Consider the following 23,598-nt stretch of genomic DNA (forward strand, 5'->3'; position numbering starts at 1 on the left):
ATTCAAGTGTGAGTTGGTCCAAGGCAGGGACGTTCACCAATACGGGACTAGGGGCCGGGACAATTTCCGTATTCAACAGCACAGAACCGCCATGTTCGAACGTCTACCATCCGAGGTTGGCGTAAGGTTCATAAATAAGCTCCCTGATGAGATAAAAAATTTAAATGATCCTAAAAAATTCAAAGCTAGATTGAGAAACCTATTGGTGTCGAGGGTGTTCTACTCTGTTGAAGAGTTTATGATGAGCCGCTGGGATTAAATTTGAAGTTAATTGAAATAAATTGGCTAGTCCTTTAGTTCTGTTCTAAATTGTAATCAGCATACCTGAAAACTTTTTAATGACTGAATTGACTTGCATTTGAATTGATTTATTTTAATTAGTTTAATTCATTTTAATACATGTATATTGACGATTGTATACAATTTGCTTAAATTGTGAACACAATAAAGATTTATTATTATTATTATTATGTTCGTTAAAGTCGCCAACATTTGTTAACAAAAATGTTGAAAACTCCATTGTAAACGTAGCTTTAATGCATCTTATATTTGGTATTTCTTGAGAACTAGATGAAGGGATATTACAGAAATGTACAGCGTCTTTTTCCTGAATGGTGTGATGATTTTACTATTCGGACCTGGCGGATTCGGTGCTAATAGACTCCAACTTCTGGATTTACTATTTTGCTGGGTTTTCATGGTTTAAATTTGAAAATGAGAAGTTAGTAGTTCCCTAAATGTTTTTCTAACGCATGCTAATGTTTAAAAATGTTCATAAATAATTTGTAACAATGTAATATCAATAAAAAAATAAAGAATCTATAATAATTCTATCCAAATTCTGAGGAATATTTCATATAAAATATTGATATTGGAAGCAAAGGTGACTATATAAGAAGGCTTTCTAGATCCATTTAATGATTTACACATTCTCTGTTTCCGGTCTCCTGAAACCGGGGACGAAGATGACGTCATTATTCTACACCATTTACTTCCAGTGGAATAAGGGTGAGCAGAGATGCTCTTTATTGTTGTCTGGGTAACTATTCGAGTTGTAACCTTTGAGATCTCGGTTTAAGCATAATAGTAATTGTACTCTATATGTTTTAGCTCCGTTTACAAATTTTAAATATGGTGTATTTTTTATTTTGTTGTTCACTCTATTTCGACATTGGATCAAAAATTGGTGCCACCATTTTGAGCCACATTTATACAACAATTAAAAAAATAAAAAGGTTTAAAAATAAAATCACGCTTCAAAACAGACTTGAAGCTAATCAATAATAATTTTCCAAGTTTGTTTCAAATTAATTATGAAGTGAATAATAGGGATTATCACTTATCAATTGATATTTTTTATTTCAAGGGACCATCTTGAAAATTACAGGTTTTATATTTTTTATTTATTAATATGATAAATAAACAAGCTTAAGATAGCTACAGCGTTATTATATTAAGTGTTTACTGATGTTTAATGTAAGATTACGGAAAAACATAATTTAAAACGCTAAAATTGATAGTGGAAAATCCTCTGGGGAAACATTAATCTCTCTTCTCCATCCTGGCGGAGTTGTGGCAACACTGTCGGAAGTGGCGTCACCGGAAGTGATTGATGACCCATTGAAACCGGAAGTTGAATAGAACCACAAACAATCCGCTTTGGCCGGGTGGTTATCGATTTTCAATCAATCTTTATTTTACTACCAAGTGGCTTTGTCTTTATTTAGTTTTAAGGAGTTATAAATTAATGACATAATTTTCTTTAAAGGTTTAAAAAGCACCTCCCTTTCTGGAGTTCCAACATGTTAGTACAATAGCCTACATTATGCATACTATGTTGCATTAAGTACTCTATAACTAGATTAAGAAAATCATCTCAATATTGTGCAGTCCCAATCTTTTGTTAGCATGTATTAAACACTTTTTATTGTGTTATGCAATTTTTTTCTCGTTAATAACTGAGATTTTTTAATAAAAAACTTTGCAAAGTCTTGAATTTTCATGTAGTTTCTATGAACAAAGGTAAACTTCCGACAGTCACCAAGATTGATTTCAATGTTTTGTTAACAATTTATTGATCAATTGACTTTTGTTACCCAATGTGCATTCTCGGCACTTATGGTTTTCCTGAAACACCATTTAACGACGTGAAAGTTTCTGGTCATTTGGATATCCTGCAATGCCATGATTTAAATTTTAAATAGGAGTTGAATTTGTGTGCCAATTAAGCACCATAAAAAGGCGTGTCAAGTTACGAATAAAAAAAGTAAGAAATACTAACAGTTCAGAAAAGAGTTCATGCAATAAAACTATATTCTCTGAATATTAACCACCAACTGACAATAATTACAGGAGCATATCATACAATTTTGCGGTGATTTCCACAACGATTACTAACCCCCCTCTCCATCCCAGAAACGTTTAATTTTTATAACTGGGGTTCAAAGTATGGTGGCAGCACAAGCGGAAGTGACGCCACCGGAATTGATTGATGGTCTGTTGAACCCAGAAATCGAACACAACCTCAAACACCCAAACTGTGGCATGTTTCCTTTCCTCAAACATTCTACTAAGGTTAATAAATAATAGTTTAAAGAATTGTGCTTTAATTGGCATTAAAACACGCTGTTATAAAAGATAATTTTCGTTTTAATTTCAAATTTCCTCTTTGGACAAACTCTAAAAACGATGTTTTGAAAATATTCGTAAATTTTAGTAGCTGAACTCTTTTTTACGGAGTTTTACGTTTTTCATTTTGTATGAATTAGCCTTTTAGATTTGTTGTCAGATCACTGTAGTATATTTTTTACATCGACCTACCGGTTGATTGATGGTAAAAACAACACTCTTATTACTATCGTTATTCAAATAATTATTATTGAATATAATTTTGCTCATTCCTACGTAATTGACACCCTTAATAGAGACCATACTTATAATCATGTTTTGTTATAAAAAGCAAAGTATTTTAGAAGTTTTAAAAGTTATAATTAAGTATCCCTAAGTATATTTCGATCAATGATATAATACACATAAATATCTGTGGCACAATTATTACATTTTTACATTATATATGGGTACCATAGGTAGGGTACATCTGGATATTAATCTTCGAGAATAGTAGTTAACTCTCGGGTAGCGTGGGTTGTAAGACGTGAGTGACAGTCGTAAGGTAGTAGTTTAGTTTTTGTTTTTCTCAAGACATGCGTACGCCCCTGGAGAAGGACGTTTTTCGCCAGATTGGGATGGGATGAAAATAAGAGTATGAGAATTACAGATATGGATTGGATTGGTTAAAATATAGGTTTGGTAGGCTAAAATATGGATGGGATAGGTTAATAATACATATGGGGGTCAGTAGTTAGGTAAGCCTTTGAACCAAAAAGATACAAGAAGTAAATGTGGTTGGTATAATGTATAAGTACCCATAATACATAGCAGTAAGAAATCAAAGTAATTATGCTGAAATTGCCATTGGAAGCCAGCGCTGTTCATGTAGCGGAAGCTCCCAAAGTCACGTGACACACCGAAATGTACTTCCTGTTCCGGAAGTGCAATTAGAGAAGTCGTACCACTTGTGTGCTAATGTCTGAAGTTGTGAGCAGTTACTGTCCTAAACTCCTACATTATAGATATATGTCTAATTGTTGTAAGATGGATGAAACCGTAATGCTTCAACAATTATTATTGTTAACATTCCATATGACATCCCATCAAAAGCTTGTTTTAGCCACCCCCATACTTAACCGGCAGCCTAAAAAGCTGATACAATTCGATATTTAATTAGGTAAACCTTTTTAATTTAAAGTTATAGTGTCAGAAACTTTCTAGACAGGCAGAATACAAAAGGTTTGTTTGATGTTTCTACGAGAAATTGTAGGCATTCACATAAATAAGTCTGTAACGTGGCTCAAGGGGAAATATAAGATATGAGTTATTTATAGTATTTATATGTATTATGAATTTTGTTTTCACAATAAAATATTACTTGCAATAAATAAAGTGTTTAAAATTAAATTCATATTACAGAGATAACAATATTGCGCTATATACAAACAATTATTTTCCTAAATCATATTTCATATCAATACAACTTGTATACAATGAATAATGTTTCCTTCAGACGTGACTCTGATTTCAAGAAGGATTTTACTTTTTATTACTTAATTCCGTGTGAAATTATAAGATAGATGTTTTTACAAACCTTTCTGCCTTAAGAAAGATATCTTAGATGGTTAATATCACCCCGAATAAAAAGGTTTTTTATTTTATACAATAGTTTTAACTTGCTTTAGTAACTACTATACATTTAAAATGCTACATTTATGAAGTTTTGCTTTTTTCAGAGGAGCTTATTTCTGCACCAATGACTTTTTTGAACTGGATTTTAATAATTTTTCAAGATAACCTATCCAAATGTTTATTTACTAGTGCAGGAATCTAACCCGTAACCTCTCAGTTAGAGAGCAGGGACCTTACCTCTAGGCCAAATGAAGGCCAAATTTGTCTTGTTACTTAGTATAATTTACTCTTTTTTTTATCAAATGACGTATAATAGCAACCCATAACCATAGCAACAACCAAAAGCAACTAAGAAAGTCTGAACCACGGCGATTCCGAACTGTATATTCATATACTGCTTAAATTTGTTGCCCAATTCCATATCTTCACCATTCAAAGATGACACATTTAGATGGCTTCTCGTATCAGGACAGGAAGGACATCTGATGCTTCCTCACATCAAACCTTCCTCGAAATCTGAGCTCCAAAATCAGGAATACGGCACCACAGCCACTCAGGAAGTATCGTTTTATTTGCCTTGAACTGTACTTAATATTCAGCCCTGGAAGGCTAGAGGTAAACGAAGACGACTTGAATGTCTTGATTAGGACCTTCAAGTTAATTAGAGCACACTCAAACACTACCGTCTGGGGAATAATGAAACCGGAACGCGTATTATGCACTTGATCTACAGTGAGCTGATTATACTGTTTCGTTGTTTTTCTGTTCTCTTATATAGGCTTCCACGCCAATAACCTACATTTTCATAAGAAGTGAAACAATTTTTTGGAAGTCACGTAGACATGATTCTACTGGATAAGTAAATATTCCTCTCTTCAATATAAATATCTTCCCTAAATGTTCAAAATAAACTAATAAAATACCAAGTATTATAAGTATGAGAGATATCAATGCAATCCTGGGTTGCGGCGCAGTGTTGCCATCTATAACGAAATATTCACTAGTGATGGGATAACCGATTGAATAAACAATCTACTAATCGTTACTACTCATCTTTACTTCTCATCTATCTTCCTGAATCATTTATTTAAGTTAACTCTTGTTTACAATTAAGAAACCGAGCATGAAAAAACACATAATAATGAAATAAACTAAGCGGAATAATTGAACACCACAGAACAAAACGGATGTAACCAACCGGAACGAACTGAGACATCTTCGCGTTGCCACATACTGAGAATAAGCTGATATTACAATGTGGCAACGCCGCTAGGTAAGGGCGGAAGTGTGGTACGGTACTGCAATGGCTTGCAATGGTGTGTCTAGTACTATCGTGATCCATGAAATTCTTCTACAAATCATGTCATAGTTCTGACTGATAAGCGGTTTCGCTTCCACTGCAAAGTTAGAACAGATTGAAATTTCAGAAATAATTCCCACAACACTGTGTTTAATTATTCATGTTTACCGACTAGAGGGCCCTTGGCTTGTGACAAAAAGGTTCAACAGAAACTATAATAACACATCCAACATATCGTCCTTTAAATACATTCATTCAAATTCGGAAGTATTTCCTAAGACTGGAATATCTTCCGATAATGATAATTTTGTCTTGAATTTTCAGATGTAATTTCAAAGGGATGGCTTACAAGGTTCGTGTTATACCAACTGTAAGGCTTAAAAATCGGGGTTAATGAATTGCTATACAGCAATATTAAAATGTGCCATGCATTGTCAAATATTATTGTTACATTACGATAGTGCTATTGTTCATGGCTTAATGATCGTCGATTGATTTGTGTTTTGCTTCGAAAGAAATCGGGAAAGGGAAGTTTGGAGGAATAGTAATCGCTTAAATGATGGAGTTCTTGAATACGGTTGAGATTAAGATCCTTAATAAGAGAGGAACAATTGTGGCACTCGCAGGTTTGTGACAATATTAATTATGGGAGTGAATAGAAGTCTTTCCTAAACATGTTCCAATCGATAAGATCAGTAATCAGTGTGGGGGCTGATAACTTGTTTGAATCTGGTGTTAACTAACCTTAGGGCATGAGCCAGAGATAACTCAAGGGACCCACACACCACGATAAATCTTCATGCAAACTTAATGTATGGCTTATATTGTGTTCTACAGACCTTTTTTGTGACTTCTTTGTCTTATTTATCACACGTTTATGTGTTTACAAATAAAAACCATGTTTTGATACAAACGTGTTACACCTCTCTTTTAAGTGCCCAATGCCTCGACTTTTCAAATTTCCTGTCTTAATTAAATGGATCCCTAGAATTGTTCTGAATGTTATTTTATTATTTATGAAGTGTTTTGTTTAGCCGTTTAAAAATTAAATTTGTGGTTCTATTCGAAGTTCTGAAACTTCACATCCAACAATTTCAAATTGGCGACGAGTATGGATCTGTAGTTGTTTTTTTTTTTAAATTTTATGTCAGTTGTTTATTATTAGCTACATGGTAGTGCACAATGTAATAAAAATTAAATATAGACAAGGTGTTATATAGTGATTTAAAAACACCTAGCACCACAATGTCTACCTATACATTGTTTAATCTTTTGACATTGTTTGGTTAGTTACCACACGGTTGCGCAAATCCAAATAAAAATTATGTGTATAGCAAAGAAATGCTGCTCTTTGAGTTTTAAACACTTTGGGTGCCACAGCTCGTAAATTTTATTGGTGTGATGCTGACATTGATGTACAGTAATTAAAATCGACTTAATATCTTCTTTGCATAAGGAAGGAATGTTTTAAAATTTAGAGTTTCAAGCCCAATAACTGTTTTCCAGCTATATCGTAGATTGCTATACAAACGAAGCAGTATAGTATCTATAGTATCTAGGAGAAGAATCTCTGATGAAGGGAATTAAAATGACATAGTAATTAATTAGTAATACCAAGAAAACGATCTGAGGTCAAATAGGAAATACCGGTAATTTAATTCAAACGACATTACACCTGCATTAAGTTCCTCTACGTTTACTAACCTTTTTATTTGTCATACTGAACTATGAATCTATTATACCCCCGAAAGAGAAATAATATTTCAGTAAGCAGTGAAAACACTCACCGAGATACAGAAGATGTTCCACTCACGTCCCTCCGTAATTTAGTCAACCCGCCCCCAACTATGGAACACCCGCGCAATGAACGTAAAAGGGACGTATAAAATATTCCACGTACTACTTGAAATTTTATCACTGGAGGGCTGAAATGTAATAATCGAATAGAAATTACAAGGATTTGAAGAAAATACGTATTTAAAATCATAATTAGTAATTAATTACAGTGTCTAAAGAACAGTTGTGTTTTAAATTCGGTTGTTCGCAATCATAACACGATTACATTTGATTTTACTAAGAAATAACAGTTCATTAAAAACTAAATAGTGTGTTTTTAATTTAGAACGATTTTTTTAAATGCTCAAAATACGTCTAACACATGAATGGTAGACGTATTTGTAATAATAGTTTCATTTCAACAGCTGTAATGAAACTACTTTCAGTAAATCCTTTAATAACAATACTTCAAACGCTTTAACGCCCTTCTTACGTTGAATTATAGGTAATGTATAATGTTAAGTATATAATGGATATGCATCCCATCAGGTTTTTGTAACGTATATTTTTAAAGCATTCAAACTATGAAGTAAGACATATATATTGTGCATTTCTTTCTGGCTAAATAATAACAATATTATAAAAATATGTTTTGTAATAAGAAAACATGTAGGCCTATTCTATGTGATCAATAGGTATTACTTCCAGTTCGTAAATCCGGTCCCGAAAAGTGTGGAAATACCATTGATTTGTAACTACTTACGATTTGTGATGGGTGAAAGTTTAATACTACTCTTGCTTCTTGTTGAATCCCCCACCCCCTTCACCCAATTGATATCGCAGCAGTTAGCTCGCAACTGAACACGTCGCGTTGTAGCTTAGAAGCTACAGGTGCCTCTTGGTGAGCTGGAACTCTCAACTTGAGAGCTACTGGATGAGGACTCACGTAGCGCTGCCGAGAGCTCTTGTCAGGGTAGAACAATAATTAGCCAATTTACTACCTGTTGTTGCTCCTGTTGTTTGCGATTGGCTATCTTCTGCAAAAGACGACCTATTTGAGTCAATTCAAATTGGAAAAGTTGAACGATATAGCTATGTTAATTATTATTAGTATAATATGATAGAACTTCGTTAAAAGATTATAACGGTTATAGTATTCTGAGTACAGTACATTACAATTAAATATAGGTATTTATATAGTAGATGTGAGAAATATAATTGCTATGCGATGTCATTAAATATAAATAAAAATTATTTATAAAATAGTTACAACTTTAAGATTGATCTATAGATGTAGTAAAAATAAGAAAATTGTATTTTAAGGTGGTGCAATTTACGTTCGGTTAGGTTATACTTTTAATTTATTTTGAACATCGTCTTTTGAAATAAATTTTATGGATATAGGAAATGTAGAAAAATTATCTCTCCAGAATTATTTAATATAAACAATAAAAATATTATTTGGGGGTATCTTGTAGTCAGGCTGATAGGCAATCAGCTGAAGATATGAATATGAACGTTTTACACAATATACCAGAGATTATTGAATGAAATTATCCGTATACATTTGTATAGCACGTTTTTAAAACGGATTAAAAAGTTTAAACACTTTTCTCCTACATTTAAACAAATTCATAATCCCAGAATGTTAAATATGTGTTATAGTTAATAGGCATTGCTAGTAGTCTGTGCCCTTTTCATTAATATTCTGTAAATTCTAGTATTGAATTCCAATTTCCTTACAAAATTTCAAAATATAGCCTGGAGTAAAGGCAACAATTAAAGTCCGAAGAAGACGAAAACCAGACAAGCACACAGAAAGACAGGCAGATAAATACTGCCAGCCTACATAGTGAGCGCAAAGTACATAGCACTTCCAGCATGCAGCTCAATTCTTACTCGATATATCCTGCGAGAAGATAGATTGATACAAAGTACATAGTACTTGGTAGTACAAAGTACCATTTTTAAAATTGCTATTGAAGAGGAAGGTAGTAGTACGCCACACCAAGTATCGCGTAACAGTCTTCCCCGAGCATGTGTGGAAAAAGTCTCTAGCTCCTTTCACTAAGCTACAAAATTAACTGTAACACTGTTATATAATCATAATTATACTCATTTTTTTACAAGTTTATTTATTCTGCAATTCCCTCATCGCCATCACAGTTACCCAATGTAATAAGACCAATGCAAAATTATTTGCTAACGCTCAGTTGGAGTGACATGCACCCTCTTACAACTCGATGTTACCTATACTGAAATGAAGCTTCATCCAAAATTTCAAGTCTATAGGTTAGTTCGTTTTTTAGATATCACGTGGTCAGAATAGAATTATTTTTTTCCCGGACTCTCAAGTGATAGGCTGAGCATTATAAGAATAAAGTTTTTCACACATGTACGCCATAGCTTGAATTTTTAAACTAAAAATTTGATGTTTTCATCCGTCTCTAAACAACGATTCCACGAATAATTGGCAGTGGTCTGAAAGATCCTTGACTTTCAGCTCCTCGGTCACATCTCGATTCTCGTGACCCTAACATTGAGTGTAGAAGAATAATAGTATGATTGAGGAAATTACATACATTTGTGTCCACAGCTAAGTACCGCCCCTAGTTTCTACCGTTTCTTCCTCATACTAGATTCCACGTTCCGTTCTCTCATTCACTCACTGTAATTTCAGCCGCGTAATAACGCATCCACTTGTGAGATTATACAATACATTGATATGGGAAATATTGTCATTACATAAGTTGTTATTCCTTCGGTGGTGTTTGAAATTCTAAATACATTCCTACAACGTTTTTGGCAAAATGCATGAAAATGAAATAGTTAAAAACACTTTAATTAAAGTATTATAAAAGTGACGTTGTATCACTAAACATTTAAAAAATACAAAACTTGACAATTTCGGGAAAAGATTGTTTGTCTTGGCAAATTAAAAAAATATGTTGTATTATATCATTATATTTATGTTTGACAAATTTAAGTTAGCTTAATAAAACATTGAATTTTTAACGCAAAGTTGTTTTTATTAATTAAAAATGAATGATGAACTAAAATATAATGTAATAACAATAAAATTCAAACTGTGTTATTTTGAAATAATAACAGGATTTCGGACATTTGCCATCGTTATAGGTTATAAAAGGTATAATACAACGTTTCGAGGATTGGAATCTATCCTTTACGTCAGGTGGGGGATGTATTAATACTTTCAAAAATAACGAACAGGAAGAAGTAAAGAAGAGAAAGTAAAGGGCGTGGCCTTGTCACTGGATAGGATGCAATCCCGAGCACAAATCACAAGTACGAGGATAACAATCACACATCACACTAGCACAGGCTACAGTGGGATACTAACAAGAATCCCCCACCTGATGAAGAGGACTGGATCCTCGAAACGTTGTGTTATACCTTTTATAACCTATAACGATGGCAAATGTCCGTAATCCTGTTATCCTTTCAAACCTTCCAAATATTTTGTCATACCAAAAAGGCCATGGATAATTTTTTTAGCAATGCTATTTTTGTATCTAGTGTATGTCCTTTTTCTATTTCATTACTATATGAATTGATGTATCTATCACGGAACGACCGTGTTTTCTGTCAATGTTACGCAATTCCTCCAAAACCCTTATAAGCCAAGGGTGCACGCACGCTTGGTCAATCTTGAACGAATGGAGTATTTCATTGTTAACCAGTGGTTCGTTAGCTTTTGCTATACATTGCCAGCGACCTCTTCATGTGAAACGCCAGTTTGAACAGTACTTGAGTTCCTAATATTCATTACAAGATGGGTTATAACTATTAATATTGTAAAAAGGACACACTTTATATCAGTTAAAAAATATATAAATAAAGTATGGGGATCTCTAATTAGTACCAGAAACCAATTTAAAATCTCAACTTCGTTAATACCAGTCAAGAATGTAAGACTTTTATTTTTTCTGTTTAAAAATGATTGAAAACATATATTTGGGAAAGTTTTGACATTGAAAACGTTTTTTACCTGGCTAAAAACTTCACAGTCTTTGTCAACTAACTAATGAATGCCAAAAATACATTGTTATCGTCTGAATATTGAGGAAAATGAGACTTTATTTTATCTGCACCTTATTTTAAGACAAGATGAGGATAAGTAATTAGTTATGTACTAAATAGATAATATTTATCAAGTTGCACTTGTCACTTTACACCTTTTAGGATTCAGGATAACAAATTTCACTTTAAATCTAACTTAGTCCCACTCCTGTAACAAAGTCAAAATTATTCACAATATTTTATGATTTACATAAAAATATATTTTATAGATAAACATTAACTATTTTTATAGCCAAAATTGTTCTATATTATTAGTATGGTTCTAGAATTTCATAGTAGAATTCAATCGAGCGTACCTACACCACGGTGCATGCAAGACTAGCTCTAATGAACATTAAAGTTCCATCAGTCTAACTTTAACTGAACTCGGTAACTCAGTATTAACTCCAGCTCACTGCAGTATGTTATCATTTTGTTAAACCCAATACGTATAATCCACGACATGACGTGTACAGTTTAAATATAAAGTCATAATTTGAATGCTTTAATTTGTTTCAGTGAATCAGATGTTTCTCAATATGTGTTATTAGTTTTGAATGTTAACATGATGATCCTTATAGTTAACACGTAATACTTGTAATATTTTTAATAATTTAAGAAATCCATCTTCTTGAAGGCTTACAAGATTAATATGTTATAATGATATTACGAAGTATTAAAACTCTGGACTCGGTTTGATTGCAGTTATCATATAGCATAATATGTCTCACAACTGTGTTCAGCCGCTATAATGACTCCTTATGATATTTGTATTATTAAGAACAAACATTATTTTAAATGGTTATGTAAAAAAACTGTTAAAAATGCAAAACATTCCCGGTAAATCCGTCATGCGAGTGCAATAGGCGGATTTCTATGAAGACTTTTTTGCATGTAAATGAAATAATGCCAACGAAGTTTTTTCAAAATAAAACTAATCAGCAGGATAACAATCGAATGAATAGAGCAACTTCTTTTTTCCATGAAATTCGTAAACAAAAATACTTAAGAAGGTATACGGAAAACTAAACATATTAAAAGTTAAATTTGAGGCTAAACACTGCTAATCACAATACTTTCCCATGTTTAATTTATCTCCAAAGGTGTCCGTATCACTCTATTGAGGAGTGAATAATGCCGACTTCTTAGGCAATATTTGCAGATTTGAAACTGTTCTAATGTTATTTATAAATTGAATATACACTATAAAGCAGATAGAAGTATAAAATATAGAAGAGAATTCTATATACTGATGAGATGAGAAACTCCCGATTGTTACAAATTCATAATTTACATCACAAATTTTGTTGTAGCGCTAAATAAAAAAATATTTAAAAAACTTTTATTCGTCCAAAACACATTTTAAAAGTTACGAATTCGCCGTAAATATTTGTTGGACTAAAGCAATGCTTGTTAAAATAAAAAAGTACAAAAAGTCAAACATATCGTCATTATTAACAGCATTAAGTTGCTATGAATAGAGATCCTCAATTGCATATGGCAAGCTTTCCAGAGATGTTCTGAATTTGCTTCTTAAATTTCAGTGAACAAGGCATTATAAATTTGCACGCACAGGTGATAAGACTCTTTTTCATACCCCGTGGTGGAATGCTTTGAACTGCCGGCATGGCCCTACCCTCGCACCGTATGAGTGATAAGATCCACTAACAGTGAAGAGGCTGGGGTTTTTTCTAACAAAAATGCAGCGCTCATAACCCACTACAGCCCACAAGGGTAAGAATTTTAAATGTTTTTAAATGGGGTTTGCATGACTCTCGGTTGATGAGCTTTAAAAACGTCTAATGCACCATTTCTGCATTTAGTGTCAACTTTGAGAGAAGTGTATAATAAGCAGTTGCAGTACTGATGTGGACGAAGTGTATCCTATTTCCAATGGAAGGAGATCATTAAGTTGATTATTTTGAGTTCTACTGTGATTTAGGCGCATACTCATCAAAAAATAAATGGGACATATCCAGATCAAACTGCCCGACATGCGTGCGGTCACTACTATTATCTAATCTCTAGAGATAACGCAATCAGTTGGTCTGATAGCGATAAGATATGTCAGTACGGTGATCATCTGGACAGTGGCTGGTGGTGATACAGTTCTGTGGCAGTAGTACAAATATCCAGCCGGTATCGGGAGCCTTATTTCCTCGCTCTGTGAAATGTGAAGTTTTTATGTTTAGTTCAAATTAATTTTAGATGTTTGTGTAAGTTTACTGTGTTATGTAAGTTTAAGAAAAATTCCACAGCTGATACAGCTTATGTTTAAATCCATTTTATCAAATGTATAAGTTTTAATTTAGTGAAAGTGTCCATTATGAGTTGATTGTTTTCTACACTGTTTCACTATTCTTATACTATATTTTTGCTCTGTAGATTGCAGTAGTAATATTTGCATTAACGTTTGAAAGAAATCAAGAATCTATACTGTACTATTATTTACTGGGATCTTTTGTAAGTTATTTAGTTATTCGTTTAATTTAAAATTCAACATACATTCTTTGCGAACATTCCTACATCACAGATCAGATTGCTATAGTAAAAGATATAATATATTGGATCGCAAACACCTAAGTTTTTGAATAGTGTAACCTGTTGAGTTTGAGTATTGTTTATTTCGATTAAAATTCAACCAACAATAGACAAGTAGGAGAATAATGTTAGTTGTGGCGACAGATAGAAAAGAAGTTAGTTTAAAGCGGTTAGGGAAGAAAGTACCAATGTCCTATCCGACCCTGAGGACCAAAAGTTCTCACCAGTGACGTCACTAGTACCTGGCGGAGGGGAGGGGAGGGAGGATGCCCTGGCGCAGGCGAAGTGCTCGGGTCAACCTCAGTAGGATGGTGAGGACGGCGCTGGAGGCGGCATCTCGGGTGCTGAGAAGCGGTACGACGCGGCAGTATGTGGCGGCAACTGTCGGTGAGTGAAAACGACACAATTATTAAATCTTTGAACATATATTTTTTGTGAATTGTGGTGTTGTACTCTCCGGTTTTATGTTAGGCAATTAAGAGTACAGTATATACAAGACGGATAGTAAACCGTAAATAAGGAGAACTCTGAAAGATACAGAGGAAATATATTTTATATTCTACCAGAAACTATTGCATAGTACATCAGATTCTTAACAATCTGAAGAAGAATCTATCGCAGTCATCATTACGTGTCAGTATCATGAAAGTATCAGCCACATTGAAATGATTGTTGCCATCTTGATGCTTTTAAACATTAATGTAAACCTGTATTAGTGCATCATGCCAATGATAAATAAGTACTGTAGCACGTTTCAACCCAGGGTCATCTACTTCTTGGCACTCAAAGGAATCATTAGTACTGTACCACTAATTAGTATCACCTTTGATAATATGCCCTTATAAAACTATAATCCTATTGAACTAACAAATCGTTGAATTGTAATTTTTTAGGTAAAAAACTGACACGCTGACCCTGAACGAAGCTTATGAGTCTTGTTTATATCTAGACGATTTAAAAAAAAAATTCAAATGCTAAATTGCCTTAAGTAACTTTTTTGGTGGTTGTGGTTATTTTGTAAGTAACTGGAGGTTAGCGGAATTTTCAAATACTAGTGTACTCTAGTATCTAGTGTGTCTTTTTTTTAAAGTAAAAATTCTATAACACACTTCATTGTAAGATTCACTATAGAATTCAATCTCTGTTTCCAACTGTATAAGGTTATCTCGTACGTTGGTTATCTTTTTTAAACACATCCTTAGCAAATTCTGTAAAGTATACACATCTTGATGGTGAGAAATCAATTTCTAATCAAATTTATTTATTATGTTCCAGTTATTCTATTGAAAAGAAGTATGTATCTTGAATATCTTATGCGCAATTTTGACGTTTTAGCCTATGAAGTAGAATTTTATACAGACTAGTATAGGAGTCGAGAGCCAGCTTGCACGGTATAAGCACGCATGCTTTATTTCCTTGCAATCAACAGGGAGAATTTTTCCTAAGAAAGAGATCGTTCATCAGCCAATAGAGTCTTTGTGGAATCCGAAATGGAATGGTATCGAAAGAGTTAAAATCATGAAACTATAATTTTTGTCTCAGATTACCCTTATCGTAGATCGGCACACTAAATACTGAGCGTCAGATACATAAATAATGGTTACGAGTATATAACCGTCGGGCAAGTGGATAAAGATACTGAAAATTGCTACTTTAAGGATCTTATATATATATATATATATATAATTAGCTGACACTAATTTTACATCCTTGCGAGAAACACACATTTTGACCTTCACCGAAACCTGATGATCGATTGTTTATTAGGAGAACTTTCTCTGCTGATTTCAAGAAAATTCAGGTTATATAATGCAAATTGGCTCTCTGATCCTGAGCTAAAATTTAAATTCAAGTGTTTCTTAACGTTAACCTCAGAGTTCGTTCAAATGGAGTCAGGCTGAGACACTGTATTGCTACTATAGATCTGGTTCTCTAATTACTTTTCATTTTTAGCTTTATTTTTAAGAAAGATACTCGCATATGCCTACGATTCTCAGAAACCATCAGGACGGAAAAAAGAGCCTCAATCTATTTTTACATAGAACACAAACAAAAGGAAAATCTCGCAGCGTATACAGCATAATTAATCAATTAGATTCAAAAGAACCGCTATTATTACCATAAGCAACCATAATACTATATTAAGCACAACATTCCTTAAAAGGAGCTCTGTCTCTCATGGCTTGCTTTGAAGGAGGTTTCCAGTTTGCAAAACGTTAGCAAAGAATTTAGTTGTGAATTAAGCTGTTTCGTTATTAGTCCACTGTAACGAAGTTCCTAGTAGAATAGCAATGAAGTGGTATAGGACTCGAACAGGGCACTTAACTGCCTTGACCTTCTCACGACTGGAATACGTGGGAGGCGCGCGGCAGCTGCTGTGCATAATTAATTCTTGAGAGAAGGATCAGTTTCTGTAGCCCTCTGGTTTTCATATTTTGGAGGATTCAATTGGGAACAATACAACACAATTCAATTCTGATGTTTGGGGAAACAGTAACTGAGTACTAGGTTTTTACTGTATGCAAAATTTGTATTTATATTATTAAACTGAACTAATTTCAAGTTAAATTATAAACAAATCAAATTAATTAGAACTAGTGATTTGGTTAAGATGAAGACACACTGTAAAAACAAGTAGTTGTCGGTGTCATGTTTAGTTAATGGGTGAAAAACAGAAATTATCATCGAACACCAAACAAAATTAAAAATAGGCAGTCCGCTACTTTGTTATTCTTTGATGTCGAACTGTATGGACTTATTTTTAGTATTTGTTTAGTTCTCTACAATTGAATCCCGTCAGTCCAGAACTATGAAAAAGAGAGTATCTTTGCTTTTACTGACGAGATTCGAAGTTGTGTTAAAGACTGGATAGGCTGGAGTAGATGGCATCAGAACAGGGATCCAGGCCAGGCAGGCAGTGGGGGAAGGGGGGCCGGGCTATATCAGGCCGTATTCATTGTTTATCCCTTTTAATAGACGGCAACATTAAGAAGACCATGATAGATACTGTTACCATGTTCACTTAAGAAGATTAATTTATTAAGCATAAATGTTCTTCTGCCTTTTTCTTGTTCTTAAATACCTAGTGGTGAACTTTAACTCATGTTTAGTTCGTTCTCTGCTAGACAACTGCCTCCCGAAAGTATATGAACAAGCGTAGGCAACTTTTGTATGTCCACTGTGAATTATGTTCAGAACTATCTATCTGTAGTGGACGGAAAAAGTAGAACCTTTTTCACACCACTAGGAATTACAGGCATTTAAAGTAGAACATTCATGTATTTCTGTAATCATGCCCAAAAAAAGCTAAAGATTTTAAAGCTTAAATTTTACTCAATCTCCACGAAGTGACATAGTGTTTATTAACTGACGACTTGGGGAAATTATATTTTTAGTTAAATATAATTTAACAATTAAGGCACGTTTTAAATAATTATTTTCCCAAGAAAATTACTTTTATTTGATAAATAAAAAAGAGTCACTTTCTTCAGTCATTTTTCATGCACATACTGTAAAATGTGCTTCAAATGGCTACCACTCCTTTTATAAATACCTAAAACTTTTTTCTTTTTTACTCTCCTTAGGAAACGAAATTGTCTTTACAAATACAAAATTTATTCCAACATAAAACGGTTACTTCATCTGAAGGGTGGATAATTACGATTTGTGAAGGTCGTTGTAATGCCAATGTGGTTCGTTAAGGAAAACCACAATCCAAAGTCACAACAGCTGTGTAGGAGTGTTTGTTGTTCTGTTCGCTTATGACGCATGATAAGATATATTATACATATACCTGTAATGTATTATACGACACGATGGCACCACTTACAGACCTAGACAATGCTGGATGATCTGCATCTCAATGGCAGGTGGTAAATAATTAGATTACTAGTTGATAGATGGTTTTGTAACTCGATGTACGCAAAAAAGCAAAGATACGATCTTTGTTATACAGGTTGAATAGTTAGCGTGCTGCTAAGGTTAGTAAACATCCGGAAGTATGGTCATTATACAAGTTGTTACCTGTCAGCAGCACCGTCTACCCGCAATGTGGAATAATTGTATGTGTTTTATGTCGATGATAAGTTAGGGCCTAACACCTCGACTGCGAAAGTGAATTTTACCTGCGGTTTCCTAAGGCAGCAAAACGAACTCCATTACATAAAATATGATAAGTCACTTACGCTACGGTTAAACTTGAGGTTCAGGTATTCCGTCCTCCAATCCAAGGTGACAACGTCGTCGAATACGAGAAGAAAAGAATAAACATTATGGGTACCAATTCTCTTCTTTTTATTTATTTCTAATCCATATACCGGTAGACTGCATTAATAACTCTCTCAACTAGTTTATTTGGCATGTAATTAAAAGAAAATATCAGTCTTTCTGTTATCTCTTTGATATAAAATTTTATAGTAATCGCGATAGGACAACATATCCCGGAAGGGTGATTTGTTATATAGTTCCACTCTACAAGTCTGCTGATGTATACTGCAATTCCCGGCGTAAGTCTGGCAGTATTTAAAGGTTAAAATCCGTTTTAATGCTAACTCTACTGGATGTGACTATTCGTTTCAAAATCATGTCAGAACTGATGTTCACTAAATAACATCAATCGGTGTAATTTATCCGTCACAAACTACAAAGTGAAATAGCAAAACAGGATTAAAATACTGATACATTTATATCTAGAGGCATTTAGTCCCAATTCCTACGGGTAAATAATATGTAGATTCATTACTTGATTAAATAATGGAAAAACTTCCTGTACGGATATTCCATTAAACCCAGCGCCATGCAGGAAGTTAAAGTTCGCAGCGCACAGCATAAATCATGGCTATTAAGGAAATGTTGTGTTTCCTGTATTTTAACTGAGATTAATTTATTATCTCCCTATATTTTCTTTATCACCACGAGAAAACAAACATATCGATTGTAGACTGAACATCGTGTGGAGTCTACCACTACCAAATTGTGAAATCGTCCGTTGAAGTCGAAAATTATGTAGTCCGATAACGCCGAAACAATGCAGTGTTCACACAATAATGAGAGGTTTTTCGATTTTGAGTGCTTTTGGACGATTTAATTCTTTCTTATTATCTAATTAATACTGCTTTTGGTTCAGGCTGAGTTTGCCCTCAGGAACAGCTATAGACTTAGATATTTGTGTTCTAATTCTTATTTTCATGGTGGCACGCTTTATGTTCAATAAGGTATGCTGGTATAATGCTGGTAATATCTGAAATGCCTTATCCGTGTTTATGTTATTGGCCGAATTATCAGAAACTCAGCTTTCCAAGATTTACACATTTCTTTTGCATCCTGTAGCGGATCACTTTCGCTCGTGCATTTCACAAACAGTATATTAGTTTTATAAAAGGACAATATCTTTTCAAGCTGTATTCTGGCTGTAACAATGTTTTACAGACCTAAAGAGGATAATATAAGTTTAATAGTTAACATATATAATTTAAGCCTGTGGTTCAGCCACAAGTATTGTGTCCTTAGATCACGCAACCACTCACATCTCTAATAAATTAATTATCATTCTTTATCATGAGTTTGTAGCCTGTTTATTACTGTAATAGCGAGTATTGTAAATTTTTACTTTTCAACAAAACAATTTAACTGCGTATCTAAAGATCAAATCCAAAAAGTTACCTCATTATATACGGACAGACTTCACGTTCTTTTATGTTCGTTAATATTATTTTACATTTATAATGATGGCAAAGCGACCATTAAATCTGTAAACATGGAGATTAAATGTTAGGATTATCGAAAATAATGAAATAAATTCGTAATTTCCAATTGGTTAGTGACTAATTTTAGGGCGGGTGGAGCAACCTCGTTCGGCATCAAACGCATATAACTTTAACACGGCAATCAAAACGTCTAAAATAGTAAGTGTAATGGCCAACCTTGTAAATAAAGTGATAGGTAATGTTCTTTATCAACAAATACTCTAGTTATAGTAAAAATGTTAACACTTTGCCTCCCAATCAGCACAGTGTGCAGTCTTGAGATGAGCATCATTGTCAATTTGTGTAAGCTCTAGGAGCCAATGTGTTAAAAATTTACATCGCAATAAAAACATATTTTAATGGCATATTAGATATTTATCTCATGCCCCTCGTAAAATCAAATAGTTTAAACCCCATAAGTGGCAATAAATTCGATCACAAATAAAGTATAAGCCTACTCCTGTCCTTGGGACTAAAAATAACAGCTGGTCTCCAGATGTGTACGAGAAAAAATTATATACAGATAAAAATACTATCTAAAAAAGTAACATATCTTGAGTGACTGGTTAACACGTACGTGGAATTTAATTTAAATACTCGATTTTATTTAAAGAATGGTGTTGCCTACTTTTGTACTACCGCAATTTGAGAAAAACAACTTTCTTAAAGATTAGCTGGTATATTTTATACTTCGCCCCTATATAAATATATCGTAATTTATTTTTACGGCATAGGCTTCGCCATTATTAATTTGCAATTCATTAAAATTGAATCATACTATTACAATAAAAGCTGAAAAATAATAAATATCCCTGTATCAATACCACTTCTAGACAAACCAGTTTATCATAGTAATTTTCCACGTCGCATTGTCTGGAGACAATCTTAAACAAATTTTACATCAACTCAGATTACTTAGACAGTATACTATTAAGTTTAGTAAAATATTATCATTCTGACGAATGTCCTCCTCTTATGAAATTCAGCTGACTTGTTGAACAAATTACTATATATAATTGTTTAAATATATTTGAAGTTTATTAACGTATAAAGAACATCTTATTGCTTGAAACACACATATTCAGTGGTCATTTTATATATTACTCCCTATAGTTTAGGTTCTTATCGTTCCATTTTAATCTTATCTAAAACTAATTGCAACACAAAAATACTGATAAATATCACAAAATTGTAAAACTATTATTTATCACCAAATGAAATCGAATTTATACTTTGGAAATAATAAAATGATTAAAGCACTAGGGTCCTTTGTCTTTATTTAATTTAGAAACAATTGTAATGTAATTAAAATTATGTTATTTATTATATATTACAAATTCTTGTATACTTGCATAAAAGTTTTACACGGTCTACACCAGCTTTATGTCCTCCGTCGTAGTCGAATCTACCTGAGATTAATAATCATGTTTTATTTGACGTTTATACAAACATTTTAAGAACGAAACGGTTTGTGCCATTTTGGTGAAGTGGAAAAAAAGAAATGTAGTTTTAAATAGTTTTTATTTTTTTAAATAAAGACATTATTTTTAGGTATAAAGTTAATAGTATAATTTAAAATTAAATGAAGACATCGTTATATTGGAAGATACAACGGAATAACATATATTGCACGACGTATTGCACATATACACCACAGATAGGACAAACTTTCTTCGTTCAAGAGGTACTTTATGGAACTCTATCTACCAAGGATCAAGTTTCTAGAACCTTTATATAAAAGGTTATCACAAAGACAGACTGATTTCATTATTGAACTTATCTGAGTATTTATATTCAATAGTTATTGAATATAAATACTCACTAAATTTCGTCAACTCACCGACAATGCTTCAATGTGCTATACTATCGCAAGCCGAAGACTTTTTGCGTGAAACATTTTTTCTTCATACTATGGAAACAAAATATTCACGTAAATGGTACTTCAAAATAATTAATAATTCAATACTTTTTATGATTAATTAATAGAGCTTTTGTTTTTCTAAACATTTATATATTTTCCCCACGTTTGTACAGAAGGGCCGTTGAGGTACTACAAGGTCACAGCGAATACCGTCACATTTTACGCGATGTAAGCACAGCAGAATTAAATTCGCTCCTATCACGTTAACCTAATCACTGGCGAATTACCCTGTAATGAGAGCCTCGACATCAATTTCGCTACCAATTTGCTTGCTCCGCTTGCCGACTTTGATTGCGGTTCGGCCAACAGGAGAGCTGCGTGATTATAATGTTTATAAACACAAACTATACTATTAATATCCAATCCTCCTCCTAACAAATCCTCGTTTTTAAATTCCGTTGATGTCAACAGTACCCCGGTGAGAATTGAAGGTTCATTTGTTACCATCAATAAAGCCATTCATGGTTCAAAGCTATGAGGGAAATCTTAAACAAGTTTCTTACATAATGCAATTGAAACCTCCCATGATTGAGATTGACCAGTGAATAACACCTTTGTCAAGGTCATACGGACAGCGAGCAGCACGTAACAATGAGCGTCACACGGCTTTTGCGTAAGAAACCGGGCTTTGGGCTTTTCCGCGCGAGGGCAATACGTTTTTATGGTGTCCACGACAGATGAAAGGGAATCAACCACAGCTTCATCTGAGACAGCCGCCTGGGGACCGAGCGGGCCAAGATTAAAGCAACGGTGTTGGGCATTATCATTAAAACGTCTCTTTGACATGAGAAGACGCTCGCCTGGTCGGCCTTGATCTTGTAGCCCGGAAATTTGAGTTGGAACCAAGGCGCTTTACACTTTCTTCTCGCAATACTCGAATTTTCTTAAAAGCTCTTTTTAAAGCTTAAGTATTAATACAGATATTTAACAGGAAATTATAAATAACAATCCACCAAATAAAATTAATATCCTATAGCCGTGTTTGTATAAACAACGACGACTACGACGATAAAATACAGTGTGCCTATAAAGCAAGGGATACATAAAATATCTTAATAGTGACTCAGATTTACATATTACAGTATATTTTAGTATGCGTCCATAACATAAAAGCTTTTTTTGGATTTAGAAGTTCAATATTTCAATAAGATGTATTAGTTTCTTTGGTAGTGTTAAATTGTATTACGTAATTTTGGTTTCAATAGTGAAAACCGTTAGATATCTAGCCGTTAAAAATTTACTACGAAAAATTCAATTTTAATTAAGGTGATTTTATTATGCAGACTTCAGTGAACATGCCTGGTTCTAAAATGTGTAAATAAAACAGCTTTGTGGATGATTTATTGTATTTATTCTAATTTATCATTACTTTAAATTAAAGTAATCTACCTTTCTATTTAGGACAAACACTTGTAGTGGCCTCGACACATGGAAATATTTCTGGTTAGTTTCATAGAATTAATATGCGTATGTATATATTATTATATATCCAATTGATCATATAAATTTAAAACTTTGGATAGGCTCTTGAATGTGTGGGTAGTTGTTATGCAAAAACATAATGAACTGACTTAATTAAATTTTTAAATGGAATTTGGTTTTATACTAGAATAATGTACTGGTCAATAAACGTTTCGAATTACTACAGATCTCTGGCACTTAGGTCGTTAAATTTGTGACGATTAATATTGTATATATTTAAATAATGATAGAATTATCACTTTTTATTTTAACTAATCCGTAATTATTGTTTATCCAATACGAAAACTGTAGAATCTACGTGAATTAAATGAAGATTAAAAATATTATAAATACCTGGAACATAAAGAATGAGTTCCTGAGTGTGAGTGCCGAAGTCCGAGGGATCTAAGACATCGGACTGTTTCAAATCCTGAATGTGACTGTAATCTTTTATCAGTACAAGGTACTGTATCGAAAAATTCTGATAAGATTCTCACACAGGTCAGTGGCCCATGAAGACGGACAGGATAAGG

At 33.3% G+C, this 23,598-nt stretch overlaps 1 protein-coding gene across 1 annotated transcript in view; it reads left to right on the forward strand.

Moving 5' to 3' along the window:
* The first annotated feature begins 13,486 nt into the window (after window positions 1–13,486).
* LOC124354062 (facilitated trehalose transporter Tret1-2 homolog) overlaps window positions 13,487–23,598 on the forward strand; it is a 44,533-nt gene continuing 34,421 nt past the window's right edge. The window contains exon 1 of the mRNA XM_046804238.1: window positions 13,487–14,326. Coding sequence (XP_046660194.1) covers window positions 14,206–14,326 — 121 coding nt within the window. The 5' untranslated portion in view covers window positions 13,487–14,205. The remainder of the gene's footprint in view (window positions 14,327–23,598) is intronic.

The sequence above is a fragment of the Homalodisca vitripennis genome, chromosome 2 (assembly GCF_021130785.1).
Source record: "Homalodisca vitripennis isolate AUS2020 chromosome 2, UT_GWSS_2.1, whole genome shotgun sequence".
Taxonomy (NCBI): Eukaryota; Metazoa; Arthropoda; class Insecta; order Hemiptera; family Cicadellidae; genus Homalodisca; species Homalodisca vitripennis.